This window comes from Tribolium castaneum, chromosome 3 (assembly GCF_031307605.1).
Source record: "Tribolium castaneum strain GA2 chromosome 3, icTriCast1.1, whole genome shotgun sequence".
Taxonomy (NCBI): Eukaryota; Metazoa; Arthropoda; class Insecta; order Coleoptera; family Tenebrionidae; genus Tribolium; species Tribolium castaneum.
This window is the reverse complement of record NC_087396.1, coordinates 15,932,420-15,958,739: the sequence shown is the minus strand read 5'-3', so window position 1 is coordinate 15,958,739 and position 26,320 is coordinate 15,932,420. Positions and strand designations below refer to the sequence as shown.

The window sequence follows — 26,320 nt, the reverse complement described above, 5'->3', positions numbered from 1 at the left end:
TTTATATATTTTGTAAAAACAAAGTTTTCCGTTAAGTAAAATAAATAAATAAATTTCCATTTGATGATTTTGGAATTTGATTTTTAATTTAATCCTTTTCTTTGATAAAATAGTTGACAGTCTTTGTCTAAAATAAGAGATTCGTCTTTGGTAACTTCCAATGAATTAAATATTTTTGCCTTTTGTTCCAGATCTGTGTGCCGCAACTGCCCTTGGCCGGACAATTCCATGTCGTCGAACGAAGGCATGAACGCCTCAATTTCCCCACCTGCCCTTCCGTCGCCCGGAGGCAAATTGCCTTCCCTGGATCCCGCCGATCGTTTTTTGGGCAAAGGTTCGCCATTCGCACCATCGACAGGCGACCCGCAACGTCACTCGCAAAGCGACGATGACTCCGGGTGCGCTCTGGAGGAGTACACCTGGGTCCCGCCCGGACTTCGACCAGACCAAGTGAGTGAAAACAACAATTTGACGTCTTGCATGCGCCAGGTGGAACGGGTTCGGCGGCTAATTCAGCATGCAAATGTGCCGCCAGTTGTCATGTTTGCCGTCAATCGCGACTATTGACAAAAAGCCAGCTCGCGAGGAAACTTCGCTCGGAGTGCGAACGCTTTTTCGTGGTTTAATTATGAAATATGGACGGATAAATCATCGGGAATGGTATTGTGGAGCGGCCAGGAATGGAAGTCGTATGTCAATATGAAACGAAGGAGTTTGTAGCGGTGGCAGCTTGAATTTATTTCAGTTCGGATTACAAAAGAATAAAAGAGTCGCGCGAGGGTTATTTATTTCGGATTTTTATTGTTTTATGTAGTGGCGTATTTTACGCCAAGGAGGATTTAATGAAATCGACTCTAGGCCCGGTTGCTCAGTTCGAGCTTAAACCGAGGTTAACTCTAAGCTAAGTTTAAGCCAGCACCGAGTGTTGCTCAGTTACGAAATATCGACTAAGCTAAAGCTTAGCAGTCGATATTGGCCGCTTAAGCATCGGCTTATCACTGAACATTTTTAATATTAAGGCCTAACTGCACCGGTTCGGCTTATGAATAAAGCTTAATTAAAAATTAAAATGAGTTAAATTAGTTAAAATTAAATTAGTTAAATTAGTTGTCAATAAATTACAAATACGTGAAAATGTTACGGATTTTTTTTTGTTTTGCTATCAAGAGTAAAATAATTCAAGAAAATTTAAATTAGTGAGTACTTATTTAAGCGCTTGTTACGGCATTATCAAGAATTATTTTTCCCCGATGTCTTGATATTAAACACATTCCAGACCAAAATAATTCTTGATAATGCCGGAACAGGCGAAACTTGTCGAGTAAAACATTAAAAATTTGAAGAAAGTCAGGATTCTAATCATTTCGTAACTTAACCTTCACCTTGAATATGGACTTATTCTCAAAATTGAACCCAATAACAAAAAAAATCTTATTCTACCACACCAACCTATGATTTCAATAAAAAAAAACAGAAAATATTTGATTTCGAAGACGAAAAAGCATTGGCCCAAAATTTTCATCTTGAACAACCATCTACATCACAATTTCAAAATTCAAAAATTAAATTTCTACAAACTACGAGAATAAACCAACAAATTTGAATCAGTCTGCTAATTTAAAATTATTTTGGAAAAAAGTAATATAGAAGACGCCTAAAAGTTCATACCAGTTTAAAATAGTATCCCAAGTTACAACTTTAAAAAAGCAATTATTTAGAATTTGAGAAGGAGAAAAAAAATTCGAGCTAATGTTGGATGAACTCAAATTGATGAAAAAGTCTGTGGAATAAAGGAAATGAAATTTAAAAAAATCTGTTCAACGATGTTATTTAATAAAACAATAAAAAACGATTAAAAAAAGTTTTATAATTTAACGCGATAATTATTATTTCAAAAATTAAAAACTTTATTGTTATATGGCTTAAATTTGACCATTTTCTGTCTATTTATCTCTTTTTCATCGCCCATGCCATCATCCAATCCAGGTTTTCCTTCCGCCTTTGTGTCTATTTTTGGCAAATATTGTAGTAGAGAATAGCTGATGTAACAACTACTAAAGTATTCTCAATTTTTAATTTTAAGACAGCAAGAACGAGAAATCTGTTTACTACAGCGTGCTCAAAAACTGGCGCACCAACTCAATGGTGTGTGGTAGAGAACTGGTTACATATAAAGGTAAAAATAGTAAAAAAATTCTTTGTATTAAAGTTATTGATAAAAAACGGATTTTAGATAAATGATATGTGGCAACGTTGTCTAACAGTCATGATCGCAATAGAATTTGAGCAATAATAAAAATAAATTATTTTTGAAACGGTTTCCTAGGAAATAATTTCCCGTGTTGGCACATCTACACATTGTGATTTTTTAGATAAATTTTAATTTTTTTAAATTAAAAAAACTGTTAAAGTCTGAAAGTAAATTTAAAAATAATTATTCATCGTTTTGTTACGGAACGATTACCTGGTATGAAACATAAAAACATAAAAAAATAATGAAAACTAAAGAAGTTAACACAATAAGTTTGTAGCTCCAGATTTTTTAAAATATGACTTTAGGAATTTTTTCAACATTTTTCCCGTAATCTGCACTTGCTTCTCAATAACGTACCACTGAGTTGGTGCGCCAGTTTTTGAGCACCCTGTATACCGAAGGTATGTATTGCATTTTATTCCGCTGAAAATGTTTTTTGAAGCAATCGAACAAATTTCTTCATCTTACAAGTCAAGTATAACTCAATTTCTTATCGATCCGTTTACAAACAGTACTTTTTTGGCGTTAAGCACTATTTAAGGGGTACCCAAGGTACGGTTTAGTTTAAACCAAGCTTTATACAATTTTAAGTTGCACTTATTTACGGTGCAGTTCACTTGACAGGCTTAAGCAGAGCTTAAATTTTAAGCCACACCGGTACAGTTAGGCCTAATTAATTTAATTTAATTTCACTGAAGTCGTTAACAGATGAATAAACGATTGTTCGATTTTTTCACAATTATAAACTATCACTGGATTGTAAAAAAGATACTTGATAACTTTCGATGAAAAAAATGGAGCTTGGTCCCAAATTGCACTAAGATTTAATGCAACAGTAGACATCCGTAGAGAGGCTGCTACATTACGAAAAATATGCGACAATTAAAAAAAATCAGACCAACAATGTTAGAAAAAAACTGCTGAAGGGCCATCTAGCCCATATACTACTAACTTTCACAAATGTGGGAAACAATGATTAATTAATTAATTATCATTAATTATAATTAGTGATAAATCACGGAATGCGATAGTGAATTTGCTGATGATGCCCAGAAACAGCTTTCTTAAGTAAATTTCAGTTCAGTTTTGGTTAAACTAGTTAAACCTAGTTTAAATTTGAGCCGAGTTTACGTAAGCAAAAGCACGAACTGAGCAACCCAACCTAAAGAAGTTTGATTAAAATATGTAACAAACGTAACCCGATTAAAAAAATAAACTTCGAAATTTCTACTTATTCTCAAACTGTAAATAGAGTTTATGTTGATAAAGCAATTATGAGGTGTAGATTGCACGTGGTTATAAATCGTAAATAGCCATGTCTTGGTGTGTGAGATCTAAATAATTTTTGCTGTTATTAACGAGGCAAAATTCCTTCAAAATGACTGTGCTTGTTTCCCTCCCGTTTTGTTATTTGTGTTGAATTTTTGCGTCGAGTTCATCCGTGACGTGTACAGATTGCAGCGCTTTCCGCGTTCAGAAGCGCTAGCCACAAATCGTGCTTCCATTTAATGTAAATGCATATTATAACAATTATTTGAGCATAATAAGAGAACAGCGATGTAAATTGGAATCGTGAGTACCTCACTTGCTAAAAAATCTCTCAGCTCGAGTCAGTGTGGTCCGTCGATATCACCAGGAAACGTTCCGGTGTGCTCTTATTCAAATTAGGCATTCTCGGATCGAATTAGCATCAAGTCCGATAGCCAACAACTATCTAATTTAATTTCGTTCGCTGATCTATCCGTCATTAAAATTGCTCGTGTTTCCTAGCCATTAAACACAACTTCAACACTAATTCGCTCTAATGGTAGATGCCGAACGCGTGACGTCACTGCATAGGAAAAGTAACAAGATCGCTAATTAAGCGACTTTTTCTGAGGAGATAGGTTTACACCCAGGTTTGTCCGGGTTGATTAAGACGTTGCTACAAGGGGAAAACAACTGTCACGCAAACGTTATTGAATTTTACCAAACTGTTCCAATTATTTGATAATAAATCAGCGCATGGTTGTTTTAATCGGTTATAATTAACGCTGTTTGTGGATTTAATGTTTATCAGTTTCAGTGGTCAATTTGTATTATCTGCAACTCATAAATTATGGAATATTGTTGTCGTAAATTGCGTTTGATTGGTCATTAATTTTTGTTTGTGTTGCTAAAATGCAAAGCAGGCGGCAATTAAAATTTTTGCCCAGCGCATCCACCAAATTTACTGCGCACAATTTTCAATTCAATCATTTCATTATTATTTCTGATGAATTTACAAGCAAGTTACTGGCGATTTTCCGTGATGTTTCTGAGATGGTGAAAAAATCTCGTCAATCTAATCCTAGAATTGGCACGGTGGTCTGGGTTAGCGCTAATCTGAGCCTCTGATTAATTACCTTGTCATCGAGAGCCGTGCACCGATAATCGCTGTACTCGTGAGGCCAATAAAGAGCGAACAGCGCTCCCTGTAAATTTCGAATTAAGTCATCTAATTAAAAGTTCGGGTTGAAAAAAGGCCGGCTAAAGACGTCCGTCATACGCCGCTTTATCTCCTCTTTATCCGTCTTTGTGTTCGAGGCGAGTTTTTCCATTACAGCGAGGCAAAAACAAGCTCGGGTTTCGATGCAACACAACTCGATATTGCACTTGAGGCACGTGATAGACGATACGATGCGGTCGAAGACGTGTTCTTTCGTCTCTCCAATAGATATTCGATGCTCTTCCTGCTACGAATAATGGACGCATTAACCGCAGGACACTTTGCAGAAACCGAAGCCGACCACCGCGAAAAGTGAAACATTCTTGACAAAGTTCCGCGAAATTGCCGAGGATAAGCTCTGGTTTCTGTGAAGCAATGACGAGAGGAATGCTCAGCAGCGAAAAAGAAGAGATTTTGTTGTTTCCTTGCCACATTTCAATCAACATATCTTGGCGTGTAATTGCTGCGAGTTTAATGCTTCTGTAAATCCATCGCTCGTAATCTTGCTGTAATTACAAGGATGTGGTTTGATGTCCTCCAGGTTTAGTACTGTCACAACATGCATTTTATGTTAATCGGGTCGGGTTTTTGACGTCAATTTCCGACCGATAATCCGTGCCCACGGAAAAATCCTCATTTAATTACGGAGAAAAAAAAACGTTTCAAACATACAGGGACATTTTTTTAACTCTTTTCATTTTGAAAAAACACAGATCAACGCATTTTGAATATTGCTATGCAACTAATTGTACCGTGCGTCATCAAAAATTCTCAAACAGTGAAAAATTAGTTTTTGTGAAATTTATTGAGGTAACAGTAACAGCTAAAAGAATAATAACTTATTTTAACAAATGTTCGAAATGTCCACCTTCTCGTTCCAGACAATAACCGAGCCTGTTATGAAAACCCTGAACAGCATTTCGTATGAAAGTGGGGTCAAGCTCATTACAAGCATGTCTAATCCGATCTTTAAGTTCTTCCACATTACTTATTATCACATTATTATAAATTTTACATTTTAAGTGCCCCCAAAGAAAAAAGTCATTGGGGACCGAGGGGGCCAAGATATTGGTCCAAACCTTCCAGTCCACCGCTCCGGAAAAATTTCGTCTAAATAATTTCTGATTCCTGCAGTGGAATGCAGAGGAGCTCCGTCCATTTGGAACCAGGCATATTCAATTTTTAAATTTTGGATTTGGAATACTACTTGTGTACGAAGAAGTTCTAAGAAGGAAACTGAATTTAAATATCTTTCTATGAAAAATGGGCCTATTAGTGTTATTAATAACTCCTACCCATACGTTAACCCTGTGGTTGTACTGTGTCCTTGTTAAATTTTGTAGGCGTGGATTAGTTCTTGACCAATATCTGTAAAGAACAGAATAATAAAGGAAAAGGATATGGACGAATAAGTGAATTACCGATAATTTTGAGAATTTACTTCACCATCAAGTTCAAATGATGCTTCGTCTGTAAATACTATTTTTTCCAATATTTCTTCATTTTCATTTAATAAATTGAACATTCTTTCACAAAAATCGGTTCCTTTAATTTTATTTTCGTTACTCAATAGCTGATGATTTGTAAATTTATACGGTTTGTATTTAAATTCTTTCAACACTTTTCTAACTGAAGAATACGAGATTCCAAAATTGTTGCTCATAATTCTTAATGAAGATCGGGTTTTCTTCTGCATAACATAAAATGTTTAACTTGGTTTCTTCAGTTAACACAATTTGATCTTGTTTTCTTGTGGTGTTCGTATTCGACACACCCGCGTTTATTAATGTTGGAAATAATATTATGAATAGTTCCAATTGATGGAATTGGCCGATCGGGGAAAGATACAGAAAAGATGTCACGCACATTTCTTAGGCTGTTATTGGCATTGTATAAATTCATTATCTGTATCTTCTCTTTCGCTGAATACATTTTTTTTCTTGATTTTATCGTAATAATAACACAAACTTCAAATAACCTGACACTTGACATCAAATAATTATTGGTAACTATTCGTAGTTTAAATTAGACCAATGCTTTGATATGTCTTTTTTCAGATTGAACATAGGGACTATGTTCAAAGATAAAAATAATTCCCTGTATTTTTATTTTTTATAAAATATATACAATTAAGATTTATTAATAAATAAGACAATAATGAGAGAATAATCTCCATAATAAACAATTCCATTTAGCCGTCCTTCGAGTCTCCACTTTAAGATTCCTCAAGGCGTGGCTTGTGGCAGAAGAAGATATATTGCATGGCCACCGTCATCGTCTGATTTAACACCCACGGACTTCCTTTTGCAGTCCCATCAAAAAATAAAAGGTGCTAATTGAACACATTAAAACACAAAACTTTTACGAAAAGCATTACTTGTTTAACCTTTGCTTCATTACTTGCCTTTTCATACAAATGCAAAGCAATTAATCCGTCATGAAATTGCATCCGAGGTGCAATATATTAAACCCGTAGTTAGCTCGGCGTATTTTTCCATTTTTTCCCAAAGGAAGTCGAAGCATATCATCTGACAATGGTAATTTATGGTCTATTACGGCAGTACTATTTTCAATTCCGCTATTTATTAACCCAGGATGCTAATTTGAAATTGCAGTTAAAGGCTTTATTACAACATGGATACGCAAATTCTTCCAAGTATGATTGGATCCTTCACCGGTTAACAACTACTTAAATACTTGCAATGTTTGTTCAATAATTACAGTCTCAGTATCGGCGACGCAAAACTTCCATTTCCCAGCTCTAGGTTTGATAAAAAGCCGAGTTATAAAAATAATCTCCCCCCGGACTTGATAAAGCAACCACCCGAGGAATTTAATTAAAACGAAAATAGAAGTAATAAAAAAACCGTGCACGCATCCTGTCAGAATCGTCTTTACGACTCGTCATGAATCAGTTTTTATCAAACTCACTTCGGAAAGATAACTGTCGATATTTCACCAAAGTCCCGCGATAATGGAATAAAAGGATAGTCCGGAGCTTTTATTCCGGCGTTTATGGTTATGGCCGCCCGAGGGCAGTTATGGCCCAATGTCGGCTATTTAAGCCTCGTTTACGTTCGACACGCGTACAGACATAACGTAATAAAAACGTTAAATAAATAACCGACTGGAATTCACCAGCATGTGCATAAACAATCTTCCAATCGGAAAAAATAAGATGTTGTTGGAGATTTGGGCGAAAATGCGCAACGTCATTTGTTACGAAAGAATTGGATGAGATGCTTTCTAAGAAAAATGCTATTAGGTTTTTTCGTGATGTGCTGAAAAAATCTAATATGTAGATTCTTGCATTTTTCGAGAGGTGATTGTTTCCGGGTGTACCAGTTATTGGACTAACGGAGATGTTTCTTGCGCGCATGTTTGTGTGGTCTAGAAATGTTAATGAGAAATTACAGATTCAAATCAGCTGTTTTTAAAATTGAATAAACTGGATGCAATTCAACTTTTTGCAGTATTTTAACCCGAGATCCAAATCGTTCAGATTATCGGAGCAGTTTTTCAGTCTTTAGTTTTGTTCTGCATTGACAAAAATAATATATATTTTTTATTATTTGTATGATGTGAAACTTCTATAGAATAAAGATGTTTTATGTTGAAGATATTTAACTAAAAAGCGCTTTTCCAAGTCACACTTATAATATACAAGGTGAGTCAATAGTGGGTAATTTTTGAATTTCTATAAATATGCAACTAATAATACCGGTTCCAGCTGACCAGATCGGTAATTGTTAAAAAAAAATAATCCAAGATTACATTGTTATGGGTAGTGTCAAGCTTGTCTTGACAGTTTTGCTAAAATTTCATTATGGATTATTATTACTTATAAGATAAAAAACCAGTAATGATTCAATTAATGTATTTAAAATCAAACGAAACTCCAAGTGGTGTTGGTGCAATTAGTATTTTTGGTTGCATCTGAGGGCGTGTCAGAGTAACCCATTATTCACTCACCCTGTATGTATTGTTATCTCGGTTGATAACGAATCTCAAAGAAATAATGAAATCTGCTTTCGCTGCAGGAAAATAACTGCAACTGACTAGCGTCAAGTGATTAAAAGTACTAATTTCATAATTGAATAACTGAGTGGAAAACTTTTCTTTACCTAATCTTTGTCAAAACTCAAAGTTTATTTTTCTTTTGCTTCATGAATATAAAATCATGTATTAAATGTATGTATTAAATGTCATGTGTATTAAATATTATGAATCACTGTTTTAGTGATACTCGATAAATCATGGATAACTGTTTTTCAGAAATATAAATTAACATATATTATACCTACAGATATTTAAAACTTTAGGATTGTATAAGGGAATTACATATTAGGGAAAAAATTGTGATTATTTAGCTATCTATTCTATATCGGCTCTATACTTTTAATTATAGTTTTACTACGGATATCTAAAGGTTAGGATATGAAACGACGTACAAATAAAATGTTTCCGTTCTCGATAGTTCCGTTAATGACGCCAGAGAGCGCAGTTGTTCCTTTGCCGTCTAATTTTTCATAGCAATAATCAAAAAAATGGTTGTAACAGTTAACACAAAACAAGAAAAAAATACTGGCAAATAGTGCATTAAATTCTTAATAGTCAGAGATACACGTAATGGCCGTAATGCAATCAAAAACTATATTTAAATTTTTTTTATACTTTTACCAATTTGTACTTTGCTCCATATTTTTCAAAACCCTGCAAATACGGTTACACATACAAGAAAAATGTTCGAACAAAGTGGTAGAGAATTAAGTTTTCTATAAAAAAAATGCGTAACATCATATTTCTATCTTCTACAGTTTCGGTATAAATTAACTTTTCGTTACGTGACCACCGGAAAAATGAAACGAATGCATCGCTTGAGCGTCTTTGAACATCTTTAGGGCTTAAACCGTTGAAGATAAATTTATAGACTCCTAATGCTTTCAAAGGAAATTTAATTCTTTCTTCTGAACATTTTTCTTGTAATTTAAACGTATTCACAGTGCCTCCCAATTTTCTTCTACCATACTGTTTTCTTATTTAGAAAATTCTGCGATTTTCTATGATCTATTTGACTATGATCCTTATTTATCTATTTTAAACACTAACTAACTAACTAACTAACTAAAAGCGTTTTTTAGAAGAAGTATACAAACTAGAGGATGCTGTCCAATTTTTAAAAATTTCTAATGAAGTTTCGTCTCATAATTTGTGTTGATTCCATTTTACAACCGTAAGCCTCATAAAATTAATGGGACACACTGTGTGTAAAAGATTCTTATTTTCTTAACATGTTTTCGATAAATGACAATTTGATTTTTTTTAAATTTCAGTTCCGAAAACAATTACACGCAAATTTTGGTGGATGCGCTAGGACAGAACTAGAAACATCCTTTCGATGTTTTTATTATACGAAGTGTACACATTTTTATTACTCATTTAATTTATGTAAGTGTTTGTCAGTATTTATAGTCAATAAAATGTTAGCAGTAATTAATTGAAACGGCATTTAACAACAACTTTTAATGGCTCCGACTGTGAATTCTGACGATTTTTATTGTCGAAATTTTTGCCATTTCTGCAATCCAGAAACACAAACTTTAAAAGACAAGAATACTTGTTCTTCGCTCCGCTGACCGTAAACACTTTCTCATTTAAACCATTTCACAGGTGATAATTCTCACCCATCTATTTAAAAAATGTAATTAATGAAATTTTTTCAGCACCACTAGACGTTTCAAGCATGCATTAATTAGTTTGACTTTTTTGGTCGACCACACGCGTGAATGACCCTGACATCGATCAGTCCCGAATTTTTCTCTCGGAACGCCTTTACGACTCTCCAGAGCGCCCTAATTTCGCCAAACTGTCCCACCGCACCTGTTGGGTGTCTCGCCCATGCAACCTGTTGCTCGCCCCACACCTGTCTCACCAACTGAATTTTTTTCAGGTGCACTTATACTTCAGCGCCTTGCCCGAAGACAAAGTGCCCTACGTGAACTCGGTGGGGGAGAGGTACCGAGTGCGCCAACTTCTGCAGCAACTGCCGCCCCACGACAACGAAGTCCGCTACTGTCACGCCCTCAGCGACGAGGAGAGGAAGGAACTGAGGCTGTTTTCGGCGCAAAGAAAGAGGGAGGCGCTGGGAAGGGGCGCCGTGAGGCAGCTTCCGGCGCCGATGCAATGCGACGCCGTAAGTAATCTTTGCCAACAAACGTTTCTTTCGTAAATTACAAGGTAGATGGTAGCGGTTCAATAACCGGTAGCTTAAAATGTTGGCTTAATCATCTTCAGGGCAAAAAGGCCGTTAAAGGGCCCATTGCCCCTAAACCCCGAGCAATTTGACGTGGCCAGTAACTCCTGATTGGCGCGATTAATTAAACTTATCCTAATTTTGCGGTTCTTGCGTTCGGGGGAGAAAGCACAATAAAACTCTTTATGGTCCCAGCAAGAAGCCGAATCGTGATCAGGACCCTAAACGATTATTTCGCGTCTTATTTTTAATTTGTTGGCCGATCCCTCAGGTGTCGTTCGTCCGAAATTGCATCAAGTTTAATTAAGTTTTTCTGTCTTTAATTGTAGCAAATGCAAATTTTTCTGGTGCTGTGATAATTGGGGACGCCCGGAACAAATTGTTAATTAAAATTTTTATTTGCTCGGGACTCTCGGGTAATATTTCAAAGCGGGGCTTTTAAGACTAATGCAGTAGTTCTAATGGATCTGAATCTTCCTCAATTCGGCTCATTAATTCGAGAAAAGTTTGCCGCTTTAAGAAACTCGAAAGAAACATCAGCGCGACCACTTAAGACGACGGAAATTCTTAAAGCGTGACGTCGCAAGAATTTCCTTCTAATAGAGATGAGTTTTGGTTTTTTCGCCGTTAGTGTAATGAAGATGGCTTTGCGTTAATCATATGCGAGGACTTATTTATTACCCTTAATGTGTAATCATTAAAGCTATTTTTACACGATGTTAAGTCGCAGAAATAAATTGATTTCCTTTCTTGCTTCCTTCATAAATTCTCTCACAATTCATAAAGTGTAGTATTTTGACGTTTTATGCCCACAAACTTCGAGATAAATCAGACTGGCTTGACAAAGACCAGCAGACTTGCTTGGCGTCTGGTAATTTTCATTACCAAGGACTTTCAACTCTTGAATGAAATTCCGCAACTTTGGGCGGATGTGCAATTATGTAAATTTCGACACTCGAAAGTGCAATTATCGGCCTCGTGATTGCATGAGATGTGGTGATAAAGGCCGAAAGCTGGCTTTGCACGAAACGGCCACACCTACACGCAGATGACTTTCGTCCCTTTCAGGGATTTTGCAACGTTGATCGAAATAAGCACTTTGGACACAAAACAGAAATCTTTTATTTATTTCATTTATTTCCCATTCCCACCCGGAACCCCGGAAACGTCCAACACAGCCGGAGTCCCGCCATATAACTATAGCACTAATTCACAATCCGCAACCGTCTCATTCCCTCGATCATAAATCCCGCGTTCATCCTTCTCGTGCACCATTTGCTCCCGACAGATTTATTACCTACATGAATTCTCGCCAAGGATAAATCTGCGATTTCGCACCTGATCACAATTTTTGTGTTACAGTGCGAAGAGATGTTGGCTACTGGAGATATCTGCGTTTTCGCATCGAGAGCGGGTCCCAACACCTGCTGGCATCCGGCGTGTTTCACGTGCACCGTCTGTCGAGAACTCCTCGTCGATCTCATCTATTTCTACAAGGAGGGACGTTTGTACTGCGGGAGACACCATGCCGAAACGATCAAGCCGAGGTGCTCGGCCTGCGATGAGGTAAATAATAGCAACACCGTGTTGTTAGTTTATGTTACAATCTCTTGCGAAACGAGACTGATTAGCTATTTTCTCGTAATAAGTACTTTCGTTTTAAGAGATTGCCGAAAGGGACAGCTTGTCAAAAATGAACTTGTTTGTAGGTGTTTGTTCCTTTTAAATAAGTGTCACGTTTTTGAATCAAAGGAAAGTAGCTTTTTGCCACTGGCGAATCTAGGCTCTGAAAATTGCCAGAGTTCATTATTTCGCTGTTAGAAACTTTTACAAATAACACCTTTTGCTTAATACGGGAATAGCAATGTTTTGCCTCCATTTATTAAAAGAAAGATTGATAAAATTTAGATTTCTTTAATCTTTACTGTTAAAATAGTGGAGTATTCACAATTTCAGTGTTAAAATGTATTTACTAATTTAACTGATTGCGCTAATTAAAAGTAAAACACTGAATTTCAAAAAATATTACGAAAAAATCCACAGTTCACCGTTTGTTGTTATTTTTATCTAAGTATGATTTAATTAATTACTGGAATAGCAGACAAGGTGCAGTTTTAAAATGCTTTTCTAATTATTTATTGCCTTGAAGAAGCCCTAAAAAAGGATGGCGAAACGTTGGTATTAGTAAAAAAAAGAAAATGAACTGCTCCTTGTTTGCTATTCCAGTAATAAAAGTTATGAAATTATATTTAAATAAAAGTAGCTGATAATGTGTTAGTTTTAAAACTGAATTTCTAAAAATTCGTTTCAAACACTGAGTAGCTTTTTACTGGTGGCGCTGAAACTAGCTTTTTTCAATAATAGATTTTTCCATTTTTTTTCTTTTTACTTGTAAAATAGTGCAAATTGAATGTGAACTTAAAATCTGTTTTAATTTTTAATAGAAGTGTTTTAAAAAAATCCTATTTGAAATTTTGAGTATGTATTTTTATTATGGGAAAAACTGAAAATAGTAGACTCTTTTTAGAGTGTATTTTACAATCGTGGCATAAATGATTCGTGGTATAACTACTATAGTTATACAAATGTTACAACAATGTATTTTTCAAAATTAATCCATTGAATAAAGTTATCCGACGATTGTAAAAGCGGTCTAAATGAAATTAGTAAATGCTACGTAAAAAATCGGAAACTTTGGTAAAAATAATAATCGCCAACAGATGATTGCTAGTTTATATTTAAGAAAAAAATGTATCAATGCAAATCCTTTTGTCTAATAAAAGATACAACTACACATTTTACGTCCACACACTAAAAAAATTTGTTTTTTTAAAGAGATGGATTTTAATCGAATCTTCACGTCAAAATTGTGTATATCAAATATTTGGTTAACAATTACGTAGCAAATACCTAGGTCGAAAGGTTTTAAAAGGAATAGTATATTGTGAGTAAATCTAATTTAAAAATACATCACCACTTAGCATTTATTTTACGCAGAAAATAATTTTTGTTTACCTTGCAAATTGTTAATACCTATTCTTTTTATTGACACTTTCCTGTTTAACAAAAAGATCAAAAGTGAGTGATAACTGCTCATTGAGTTTATTCAGAATCCGAAGCAGCATCCAAATTTGAAACCCTTTTGTTTCTATCGGTTTTACTTTCATATTATCACTTTTTTTTAAGTTCCATATTAGGAAAATTGTATCTGTTTTATTGAGTTTTATTGCTATTCCTCTTTGAGAAAAATCATATCACCTAGTTAATTTTCGAGTATTAAAAAAAGGTCAAATTTGTACTGGAAATTAAAGTTTTAATTCGTACTCATAAAAAATTGAGGGAACTGTAGTAACTGATGAAAATGTTATGCTTATACCTATATTACAAAATTTATGTTTATTAAGTACTGGTAGTAAGTGGATATAAGTTTCATAACTTGATTATTATAGGTATGTTATTTTTGTGTTACTTCGTAAATTCGGGTTTATAAAATCGGAAAAACATGACTATTCAAAAAGGTAAATGGGATGAAAATAAGAAAACAATAGACCGCAAGAATAACAAACCACTTTTTTCATTCATTAGTTCATTACACTTTTTAGTCTAAAGCAGGACAGTGGAAAAACCACTAAACGTGCAAATTAAGACGCTTCATTCTCAGAAATTCTTTTAGTGAAAAACTAGAATTAACGTACTACTAAATCATTTATGAAAATTTTCAAAATTTATTCAAAATTTTATTTAAATTGTAGGTCTACATTTGCCTCATTTTTTCCAATCAGGTTAATTAGCTGCTTATTCAAGTTTCAATAATAAATTACAGATTTATGCCAATTTAAAAGCTTCGTCTTGATTTAGTGGTCATTTTCTCGATAAGGAGACATGTGGATAAGATAAATGGTTCAATAAAACATATGCTCATCGTTACGATTTGCATTTGTTATTTAGTGGATTGTTTTGTGCAAGTTTTAATTGTAGTTTCATGTATAACAAGTAGTAATACGCAACAAAGATTAATAAATAATTTGTTTTTTGTATTTTTTACTAAAAATTTATATCTTTTTTTAGATAATCCTCGCCGACGAGTGCACGGAGGCCGAGGGCCGCGCGTGGCACATGAAGCACTTCGCCTGCTCCGAGTGCGAGCGCCAGCTCGGGGGCCAGCGTTACATAATGCGCGACGGCCGCCCCTACTGCCTCCACTGCTTCGACGCTATGTTTGCCGAATACTGCGACTCTTGCGGCGAACCCATCGGTGTCGATCAAGGCCAAATGAGTCACGAAGGCCAACACTGGCACGCCACCGAGCTGTGTTTCTGCTGCCACACATGCCACACGTCCCTTCTAGGGCGCCCTTTCTTGCCCCGAAGGGGGGCCATCTATTGCTCAATAGCATGCAGCAAAGGGGAGCCCCCCACGCCGTCGGACAGCTCCGGCCCGGGGACAAGGCTACCCCGCCGAAACCGGCCCCCAAGACCCCCTTCGCCCGAGTCCAGCACGCCCCCACCTTCCCCTAGAAAGAACAACATGTCGCCCTCCTCCCCCGTCCCAAGGTCGCCGAAAATGGGGCGCAGGGCTTTGCAAAGGTCGCCTAAACCGGACAGGTCGACCCCTACAACCCCCACGCCTTCGGATAATGGGACAAGCGAGCAACCGAACGAGGATGCGCGAGCTTTGCCGAGTCCGAGGGGGCTTGACAGGGTGCTCCTGGAACGGAATTTGGAGAGATTATTGAGCGAGAGGACCAATCAGATCAATTCCCCCGACTTGGAGAAGTTGCTCCATGCACGGGACCGGAGTCGGGAGCCCCTCCATTTGGCGGATTTGAGTCTCGATGATTGGCCTAAACCTCTCGAAAACCACCCGGAAAATAAAGATAATAATAGTAACAATGAGACTCCTCCTCATGCCGCTTCGATGCCGGAACTGGCAATTCCGGGCTCGTCTACGACTCCGGGTTCCCCCAATAAGAAGACCCGTGGTCTCAGTGTGCGCTTCCAGGGGGATAACGAGGCGTTTGAAGCCGATGAAGGCGACTCAGCTAGTGTCGAAGCTTCTCGGAAATTCCCCCGGAGTCGGAGTTACTCCGGGAGGTCGCGTCACATGGACACGTTACGGCCCCGGAAGACCACTTCTGAGTCACATATGCCCGGGACGAGTAAACAGGACGACGCGGAAAGTTATTGCTCGACTTGCTCGTCAAGCAGTTCCAGCGACGATTTGGATTATCAGTTGCCCCCACGACGTGCCTACGGAGGCGTGAGAATCTCTTATGTTCCTAACGATGCTCTTGCCTGTGCCAGAAGGAGACAAGCGAATCAAAAGTCGCCCAGAAAGGGGGCTGTCGAAGACAAGAATTGTGTCATATCTTGATCATATGCCAAAAATTCAAAAGTTTCAGTCAGGGTATGAGAAGGTGACGAAATATGCCTTGATATTGTGCTTATGACTTGTGTTCTTTTTTATAAATGTACAAATTTTTTAGCGATGTATACTTGAATTGTTTTATACGGTTTTCTATCTACAAGGTTAGGTAGAGTGTAGTTATGTATCATAATATTTATTAAGATTTTTAATATAATCATTGTTTTTATTCATTGTGTATATTGTAAATAAAAGATTTCGGTTTTTAATAAATGTAATAAAATTCTCTCGGTGTATTACTGGTGGTCTAAATCCAAAACGCAAGGTGTGAAAAATCGTTTATTAAAAAACAATAATACAAAAAATTCATTGATCATCCTTAATTTTCTTTTTCTTCTTTTTAATCCCTTTGTCAGATTCAGATTTTCGTTTCTGCTTAATCGCCTCGGTCACAGTTTCCATTTTACTGAAAATATCCTCATATTCTTCATCAACAGGTTCTTCAATTTTATCTTCTTCACCAAGATCTTGTTCTTCTTTCACCAAAGGTTTTATCAAAATTTTCGTCAAATTTTGTTTCAAATAACCCTAAATAACATCAATTAAACCCAATTATAAAACTATGAGGGTATACCTTGTAAACTAGTTCTTTAGTTTCCAGATTATGAAACCTTAAAAACCTGTCTAGACTCGTGGCTGCGACAAGTGGCTCCACAGGGTCACACACAATACTCGTGACACTACCTGTGAACGTTGTGAAGGTTTTTAAACATTTTCCTGGAGCTCTCATGTCTAATAATTGCATGTATCCTCTTGTTGTACCCACCAGACATTGTCTACAAGTTTTTGTTCATTTTTTCAATAAATTATGCAAACAACTTAATTACCTACCTCTCTCTGTATGCAGTCGCTATACAAGTATAACTTGCTTTTTTCTCGAAAAATTTTACAACAGGTCTCCTTTGCGCTCTTTCATCATAAAGCAAAACATGACCTTCTTTAGTTGCACAAGCGTTCAATTTTTCGCATTCTGGAAAATAAGTAATGCCTCTAATTGATGTCGGAATTGGTAAGTTTAATTCATCATGACCCAACTATAAAAACTTATGAAATATAGAAAAATGTGTAAACGAAAACTTACAGATTTAGCCTTAAATAAACACTGCTTAGTCTCAAGATGCCACAATTTAAAATCGTTGCATTCACCCCCCGTTGCTACGACCTCCTCGCGACTCTTGTTATGGAGAAACGCGTCAAGAGTTCCCTTTTCCTCCAAATTGATTGAAAAATAATCAGATTTTTTGCCACTCCATATAGTAATTACGCCGTCATGTTTTGCAATCACTATTGACTTGTTTAACGGGAAAAGACCCACGATTGAGCCCTCACCCTCCAGTTTGCTTATGATCTTCGTATATTTGCATTCATTTGTGTTGTAAAGACAGACATGCTCATTTTTATAACCGATGATTATTTCATCCTCAGATCTACCCCATTCGAGAGCAGTTATCTCAGATTGTTGCTCCGGGAAGAAGTATTTCGGTTTCTCATCGGGTTTGCAAAAAGTTTCTGAAATAAATGCATCGGTAGAAAAACGTGCATAAGTCAGGTTAGGTTTACTCACGTTGCAAAACTCCACGTGTGGTTCCCACGTAGACACAATATTTGTTTGAAATATCCATCACTAATTATGAAAATGGTCTTTCATCGAATTTATCACTTTTTATAAGAAAAATTGAAGTTAAAATTCAAATATACATAACCACATTTTTTGGGTAACTGACAGATGACAGGTGTCAACACTCCTAACCCCACAATTTTAATGACGGAAGATTTGTTTACATGAGTGAATTTATCGATTTTTTAAGTGTTATTGTTGATTCAAGTAATTGTGTAGTGGATAATGCTCAATTATCTTATGTTTTGCCGTTATATAAGAGTCAAATAATCAAAGTCTGAAGTTTTGCATTTGTTAGGTGTCATGATAAACCGGTATTAAAAAGATAAAAAAGTGCCAAGTTACATTAGTGTGCAATAAACCTCATTGTGATAACACCTACGCGTGCTGAAAACACCGATTTTTCCATTCATTTAACCCGATGCATTTTCCTGACTTTGCATTTTTTCAAAATGCGTCGTAGAGCTGACTTAATAATGGATAACGAAGACGAGACCGTCACTCTGGACGGTTCGCGGAAAATCACTCGAAACAGCATTCACAGCGTCCCTGTACTTATCTCATTTGGGCTGATTGCGGTCCTGTTGGGCCTCTACGGCCTTGTGTACACAATTGACAGCAGCTTGCCCACCCCCTTGTACCTCGCAGACGAGGTAAGTGCCCCCATTGTGCCCCCAAGCCCTAAAAACCCCTTCCAGAAGAGCCACCCGGACGCCTTCATCACCGAACGCGCCCGTCATGACTTAAAATTTCTGACTGACTTGGGCCCCCGTGTGGCCGGGGGCTACGAAAGCGAAGTCCTGGCTGCAAATTTTTTCCAGCGCGAGATCAACATTATTATGCAAAAAGCTCACAAGAACCACCGAATTGAGTTAGATGTCCAAGTAGTCACAGGGTCTCATTATATCGAAATGAAGCCCCACGGGAAATTCGTCCCTTACTCAAACTTGCAAAACATTGTCGTGAAAGTTTCCGGAAAAACAAACGCGAGTGTTTTGATCAACGCACACTTTGATTCGGTCCCGACAAGCCCCGGAGGGAGCGACGATGGGATAAACTGTGCCGTGATGTTGGAAGTTTTGCGCAAAATAACACAAGAGCCCCAACGGCCGTTAAACAATTTGGTTTTTCTGTTCAACGGGGCGGAGGAGACGGGGCTGCAGGCCGCCCACGGGTTCATAACCCAGCACAAGTGGGCCAGAGACTGCAAAGTCGTGATAAACCTCGAGGCTGCGGGGGCCGGCGGGAAAATAATTTTATTCCAGACGGGGCCCCACGCCCCCTGGTTGGTCAACCACTACAAGAAGGTGCCCCACCCGTACGGGCAAGCCGCCGGCGAGGAGATTTTCCAAAGTAATCTGGTGCCGTCCGACACCGATTTCCGGATTTTCCGGGATTATGGAGGATTAGTGGGCCTGGATATGGCGTTTTTCAAATACGGCTACCGCTATCATACCAAATACGACGACTTCGAGCACATTCCGCTCGGGTCGTTCCAGCACGTCGGCGATAACACTTTGCATTTGGTCCGCAGTTTGGGGAATGCACCTGAAGTGGCGAATCCCAAGGATAATCCCGGAAAATCGGTCTATTTTGATTTTCTGGGATTTACGATGGTTTCGTACACGCAAACCGTCGCAATTGTCGTTAACTCAATTGTGGGGATTTTCTCACTGGGGATATTTGTTTTAAGTATTCACAATTTCAAGTTGGGTGAGTGGACTTGAAATTGGGGCGAAATCTGGGATCATTTGATTATTTCAGGGTATAATCGACAGACTCTTAAATATTTAGCGATGACTTTCGGGGCTATTATCGGTGGGTGGGTTTTAGCAGCGATTTTTGCCGTTTTGTTGGCACTCCTTGTTGACAAAATCGGGTATTCCATGAGTTGGTACGCCAATCCGTGGCTGATTTTCGGACTTTATGCAGCGCCAACCGTTGCACTTTCGACTGTTTTGTTGCCGTTCATCAGCCAAAAGGTAACAAATTGGCAAAATTACCTCTTTTATCCGTTTTGAAACCCGGATTTTTTTCACGTTTGCTTAAGTGTTTTAATCCTTCACCTTATAACCATAGAAAAACTACAGTCATTAGTCATTACACAAAGAAATGCCTCAGTTACATCGTCAAGTAGAAGCCGATAATAATTTTCTAGTTTAAAAAATAAAAAATACAGTTTTTCAATTATTCTTTATAAAACTCAAGTACGGAAACTAAAAACTAGGATACGACACGACGTACAAATAAAACGGTTCCCCTTCTAGGTAGTTCTAGCCTCATAGCGCAGGTGTTCCTATTAGTCTGTCAGTTTTGAGAGCAAAGAAATAAAAAATAAATGAATTTATATAATGGTGACAAAAGGCAAACAAAAAATTACGAGTATATAGAATTTTTTCTCACTAGCAAGAGTTAAATCAGATAAAAGCAAACCTTTTACAGAAAATTATTACAGTAAAACCTCTCAATAAAGGACACCGATGGGGAATTTTTAATTGTCCGTTGTGGAGAGGTGTCTACTAATGGGAGATGGGAAATTTTAATATAGGTTTTGTTACGTTCCAACAAAACTGTCCGTTGTAAAGAGATGTCCGTTATTCGGAGGTGTCCATTAAGGGAGGTTCCCTGTATATTAAAAAAAAACTACCAATTTGCACACCGTCCTCTATTTTTAAAAGGGTGCAAATACGTATGGTTGAAGATACAAAAAGTTATAGACTACTTATGTTACAGAACTATATCGCTTGAGCATTTTTGAATGTCTTGGGTCTAAACCGTTAAAGATGAGGTCTTGTGGTACTTTTTTGTAGGAAATTTAATACTCTACAACTTTCTTGTATTAAATTAAACCGTATTTGCAGCGTTTTTTAAAATTTTGATTGGGGAAAGCGCTTGTTTGGCTTGGCCTACTTGTTTTCCCGACGGAAATTACATTGAAGACGATTGAAATATGCTTCCCCGAATTTTTAGAACTTATAAAAATTCATTTGGAGCTCGTTATTGTTGCTAAAGAAAAATAACAAATATTCTATAAAAACGAATTTGTGACCTTTTTGAAGGATGTGGTGGCGTTTTCAAGTTTGTATTGGTGTCAGAGTTGGAAATACTCTGTAGTAGTAACCATTTTTGGTTTTCTTTGATACATGTCGAACATGCACTTTTTTATGAGATTTTTTTACTGTTTAAATTTGTTCTAAAAGAAAAAATGGTCTTTAATTTAAATTAATTTAAAACAACTTGGGAGACGGATTGAAGCGATCTTATTTTTACTCCGGCACTAATTTTTGGGCAGAATATCGAGTTATATTGTACCATGCCTCGCCTCCTAGTATTTAGTCCTCTGTAAATTGTACCTAAATTTATTTTCTTTTCTTTTGTACGAAACAATATTAAAACTAATGATGAATTCACCTTTTAGAATTTGACTCACAACGTGAAAGCACAAATACAAGTGCACTCCGTGCGTGTTATCTGGACTGTGATAATGATTCTTGGGACCATTTTACAAATCAGAGCAATGTATGCACTCTTAGTGCCCGTATTGTTCAATACTCTAGGATTCATAATAATTTACATGTTCCGAATTCAACACACAAGTAACGCAACAAAATAATGTAAACAGACAACAATCAGAATGTTTCAGTACGAAGATGGCAAGTCATTTATGTCATCAGTTTGGTAATCCCAACGATGTTTCTGATGTACACAACTTTAACGACTTTATCACTTTTTATCCCAGTTACCGGGAGAATTGGACCTGATAAAAATGCTGACCTTTTAATCGGACTTCAAGGACTTCTATTTACAGTTTTAATCACCTCGCCTTTCGTAATTAATTCGCAATACCTTTTGTTTTAAATTTAGGCAAAAATTTCAGGTTGCCCTTGCAACACTTGTACGGAATTTCAAATACGTGCTGTATTTTTTGACAGGAATTTTTATTGTCAGTTTTATCATAATGTTGACACCTCTGGGATTCCCCTATAGTGGTAATCGGGATTCGCCGGCTCCTGAACGTTACTGGATTTTGGTAATAAGTTACAGAAAAAATGTTTGTGTGGCATGACTGGTTGCTTGTAGCACACACGTCGTGTTTTTCACGACGAAAAAGGAGTCGAAACTAAACGCGACTCTGGTTATTTTTTCCTCAACATGGATAGAAATTCGCCACAAATCGTCAGTAAATATGTGAAAGACCTTGCAAGGGCTCGACCTTTGACCGAAGACTGCAAGCAATATTTATTGTGTGGTTTACCCCTAGTTCATTCGAAAATGGTTCAAATAATGTAAGACTCAACTCGTAAGAATTGTATAATTTTTTAAAAACCAAACTTTAGTGAGTTTAGTACATGGATCCCTGCCGGTCAGCCAGTATTACCCGAACCGACCAAACTCGAAGTATTATCAAAAGAAAAAATCTCGACTGATGTTTTACGCTATGATATTCAAGTGACAGGTCCGGACCGCATGGGCCTCTACTTTTCGCCCAAATTCGGTGTAAAAGTACTAAATATAAGTCTTGTCGACAAAATGCCCTCAGATTCGGCGAAATGGAATGATCGCGATTTGTATTTTATCATCCACATTTACGGCAAAGAGGCAGCTCCTCTCAGGTTTAGCTTCGACGTGCGAGTCCCGCCGAACATTACCGAAGTCACGACCGAGATCGCCATTTCGGGCATTTTCGTCCACGACGAGAAAAACCGAAAAGTCCCCCACTACGCCCAACTCATCAACTCGTTTCCCGATTGGGCGGACGTGACCGCATGGCTCGGTTCCTACGAATCATGGTGGATTTAAAAAATGAGATGGACCAGTGAACAAATTTTATTTGATGTTAATTAAATGTATGACAATAAAATGTCGCTGAATTTTATGTAAAAGTTAAACCGAAATAAAACAGGATCGATGTCCGGATCCAGTGACTTTGGGCTTACGTGGTTTTTATTCTGTTCGACCCTTACATACAGCATTATACTATCAAGTTTTTACGGGGTATTTACCTAAAGGGCCGAAGCACCAGAGATGATTTCGATCAGTTCTCTGGTGATTACGGCCTGTCTGGTACGGTTGAACGTTAGGGTGAGTTTGTCGATCATTTCGCCGGCGTTTTTGCTGGCGTTGTCCATGGCCGTCATCCGGGATGACTGCTCGCTGCAGGCGCCCTCTTTCATGGCGTAATACAGAAGAGAAGCCAGAGAGAATTCCAAGTAGGACTGGATCACTTCATCGTCGAGGGAGTCGTAGACCGGGAGCTTGGCAGCGGTCTGCGAAAAACCGATTTTGAATTCAACGCATTTTTCAAACCCAATCAAATTAATTACTTAAAAACCACAGGAGAAAAACAAGGAATGGCATTTTTCTAAAAAATATGTGTTTATTCTAGAAAACAATGGAGAAAGTTAATTATCAATTACATATCTGGATTATGATCTTTTATCATTACTTTTCTCTAGTTGCTACTTGTAATTCCAATTCAATAAAAACATCGAATTTTACCAGATTATTTTTTTAAATAACGTTAATAGTTGTTAATTAGATCGGACATTAGAACCATAAATTACATTAGCCATTAATTTTATGAAGCCCATGAATAATTATTAAGAGGACAGTGGAAGAATTATGGGTCGTCGTGTCCACCTAAAAAATCGCTAGCCCACCTTTGTGTCCACCCGAAAAATTACCAAATAGTTGTGATTTTTATGCATATGAGTGCAAAATTTAAAACCGCTTTAAATTAGCAAATCAAGTTGTTTACTACTGATATCAAAAAACTGTTATGCTCGCAATAGCATCACAGATAATGCGACATGAAATGACATGGGGGATACATTATTCAATCTGCATGTCTAAAAAATAAATATGCCATCATTTATTGATTGCAGAGTATGATTTCCTTTTTCTCAGTTTTATTTAGGACCTTGTGAGCAATACATATGATATTTTGCATCTTTACAACTTTGTAAAACAATAAATTTATATAAATAAGAAAAGGTCATCTGAAAGATTGTTTCGCGGTTTTTGTAAAAAAAGGGAAAAATTATCTGTTAAAGCAACGTAAGATTTGTTTTCTTTAGTTTTTGATAAATGGATAAGTATGAGAAAAGCCATATTAAGAAAACTTGTTAAGTTTCTACTGAAACCGATAATAAGGAATTATAGTTATTTATAAATCAGATTCAGAAGACATTTTTTGTAACTCAGTGGCAAACGAAAGACTTAAATTTTGGTTCTTATTAATGTAATTATAATTAATGTTAATCGAATCAAAAATAGCGAAATCGAAGTAAACTTTGAGGACGTTTAATTCTTTTAATCAAAATTTAAGAATTTTGTCGCAGTAGGTCAGTGATTAATAATTCTTATCCAATGTAAATTATTACCTTAATAATTATTAACAACAGTTTTAAGTACATGTATTACAAACTGGAAATTAATAGAATTTTTCCATAGAACATAATAAAATGATAAAAAGTTGGGGATCTTAGTATTTTAATGTAAGTATTCCAATGTGTCGCCTGCATTTTGATTGCATTTAATCTTTTCTAAACTTGGAAATTTTTGCTGGGTGGTACCAAACAGGTACAGCCATGTACAGCTCCAAATGGTAAAATAAAAAGTTTATTAATTTGGTAACAGATAAATTAAATAAAATGTAAACAGTCTTAAAAAAAAGATTATTTAATTCAGAAAAAAACCTGAAAACTAAAAAAGATGTTTTTTGAATATTATTTCCCTTCAATAATGAGTGTTAAATAAAAAATGGAGCACTTTTGGCCCTGTAATGAACTCTTGCCTTCATCATGAAAAAAACGTTTTTGGGAAAATTTTTGAAAAACTTAAAATTGGTGAAATTTTTCGTATACATCGTCATATCTTCCTTCTGGATCAAGCTAAACTTCTTTTTTTGCAAAAGATACATATTAAATAAAGTTTTTAACGTAAATACACAACTTTTAGTTTGAAAACTGGACAACACTACAGAGTACAAAGACTAATAAAAAAATATCGCATCTCGAAAATTTCACTAAATATGTAATGACAAAAGGCTTTTTTTATTGATTGCTTGTCGCTGTCAAAAAAGTACTAAAGTAATATTTCATCAAAAAAGAAGCTAAACTGCTAAATACAAAATAAAAGTTGCTCTAAAAAACTAATAAAAAAATAAATTACCTTAACTGCGGCCAAGCTGAAGACGGGCAAGGTCTGGGTGCTGTAGGACACGACCGACTTGAACCGATTAAAGACGATTTGTCCCGACCCAAACGCATACTGGGAGTTGAGGATAGCATCGGCCAATTTTGAGGCATCGGTGAAAGTTGGGGGCAAACGCCCGATTTCGTTGCATGCCATGATAATGTTTTTGCCATACATGCGTTGCAAGATAAGTCGCGACTTGTCTCCGACGCACACAACTTTCAAATTTTGTTGGTCATTATTCAACTCATTGCGAATAAGACGAGCAACACTGGTGTGGACAGCTCCACAAAGACCTAAAACATTAAATTTCGGTCCAGATCTTTCGTACTGGGGGCGTTTACCTCTGTCTGAAGTCATTGCGATTAAAAGCTTCTGGGGAAGGTCCTCAGGGGCCGAAATTTCGGCCTTCTCGTAAAACTGGGTGGCTCCACTTCCGATGGGGCGCGTTTGTTTCAGCTCGCGTTCGGCACGGGAGTATTTAGCGGCCGACACCATCTTCATTGATTGGGTGATCTTTTGGATGTTTTTGACGGACTTGAGGCGAATCGAAATGGACTTAAGGGTGGCCATACCCCTTTGTTGTTGCACATTTTGGGTGACTAAAGGCACCAAACTACCGAAACGACCCAACATGATTGGATCTGAAATAGATTATGTAACCGGAATTTATATGCAGAAAAATCTGATAAAATTCGATAATGGGTATTATGTAATCGAAAGCAATGACATGTTAGATGGGGAAACAAACATTAAATTGAGTTAATTACGTAAAATAGCGAAAAAAATGGAAAATTTTGATCTTCGGTACTAACCTTGCGACTTCGCCTGGGTCAGAAACTGCAAGAAGTGGCTAAAAAATGAACTATTTGGAGATTTGCAATAATAGCTCTTATGTCACCTGACAATAAAGTTTATAAAAAATTGGTGACGTAAAAAGTGACATGTAAAAGTAGAGGGAGCTGCTACAATTTATTTGTGATTGGAGTCCTATAAATTTTTAGCCTTACAAAAATAAATATTCAAGTTCTTACACCAACAAAACGATAGATATACACGGCAAAGTTAATATCATCATTTTATATTAGTTTCAAATTTTTACATAAG

General features: G+C 36.8%; 4 protein-coding genes across 11 annotated transcripts in view; 2 read left to right on the top strand and 2 right to left on the bottom strand.

Annotated features, from left to right (window-relative positions):
- esn (espinas) overlaps positions 1 to 16,624 on the top strand; it is a 165,270-nt gene extending 148,646 nt beyond the window's left edge. For all 8 annotated transcript variants that reach the window (XM_064355529.1, XM_015981825.2, XM_064355528.1 and 5 more), the window contains 4 exons: positions 192 to 450; positions 10,672 to 10,914; positions 12,337 to 12,540; positions 15,043 to 16,624. In XM_064355529.1, the coding sequence (XP_064211599.1) occupies positions 229 to 450; positions 10,672 to 10,914; positions 12,337 to 12,540; positions 15,043 to 16,347 (1,974 nt within the window). In that variant the 5' untranslated portion in view covers positions 192 to 228 and the 3' untranslated portion in view covers positions 16,348 to 16,624. The remainder of the gene's footprint in view (positions 1 to 191; positions 451 to 10,671; positions 10,915 to 12,336; positions 12,541 to 15,042) is intronic.
- Positions 16,625 to 16,664: 40 nt separating this feature from the next.
- Positions 16,665 to 18,102, bottom strand: l(2)k09848 (lethal (2) k09848). The gene is made up of 5 exons (XM_008197424.3): positions 17,963 to 18,102; positions 17,480 to 17,907; positions 17,230 to 17,432; positions 16,973 to 17,174; positions 16,665 to 16,926 (listed from the first exon to the last, which is right to left on the bottom strand). Exons 1-5 carry the CDS (start codon positions 18,018 to 18,020, stop codon positions 16,705 to 16,707), a joined length of 1,113 nt encoding a protein of 370 aa, XP_008195646.1. The 5' UTR covers positions 18,021 to 18,102; the 3' UTR covers positions 16,665 to 16,704.
- A 366-nt stretch (positions 18,103 to 18,468) lies between these two features.
- LOC661430 (endoplasmic reticulum metallopeptidase 1) lies at positions 18,469 to 22,952 on the top strand. The gene is made up of 8 exons (XM_008197425.3): positions 18,469 to 18,669; positions 18,715 to 19,729; positions 19,781 to 19,998; positions 21,435 to 21,612; positions 21,660 to 21,844; positions 21,894 to 22,046; positions 22,097 to 22,302; positions 22,354 to 22,952. Exons 1-8 carry the CDS (start codon positions 18,469 to 18,471, stop codon positions 22,814 to 22,816), a joined length of 2,619 nt encoding a protein of 872 aa, XP_008195647.1. The 3' UTR covers positions 22,817 to 22,952.
- ATPsyngamma (ATP synthase, gamma subunit) lies at positions 22,826 to 26,182 on the bottom strand. Its single transcript, XM_015981966.2, has 4 exons — positions 26,029 to 26,182; positions 25,558 to 25,857; positions 25,190 to 25,509; positions 22,826 to 23,283 (listed from the first exon to the last, which is right to left on the bottom strand). The coding sequence occupies exons 2-4, from the start codon at positions 25,847 to 25,849 to the stop codon at positions 23,020 to 23,022; spliced, it is 876 nt and encodes a 291-aa protein (XP_015837452.1). The 5' UTR covers positions 25,850 to 25,857; positions 26,029 to 26,182; the 3' UTR covers positions 22,826 to 23,019.
- Positions 26,183 to 26,320: the final 138 nt, after the last annotated feature.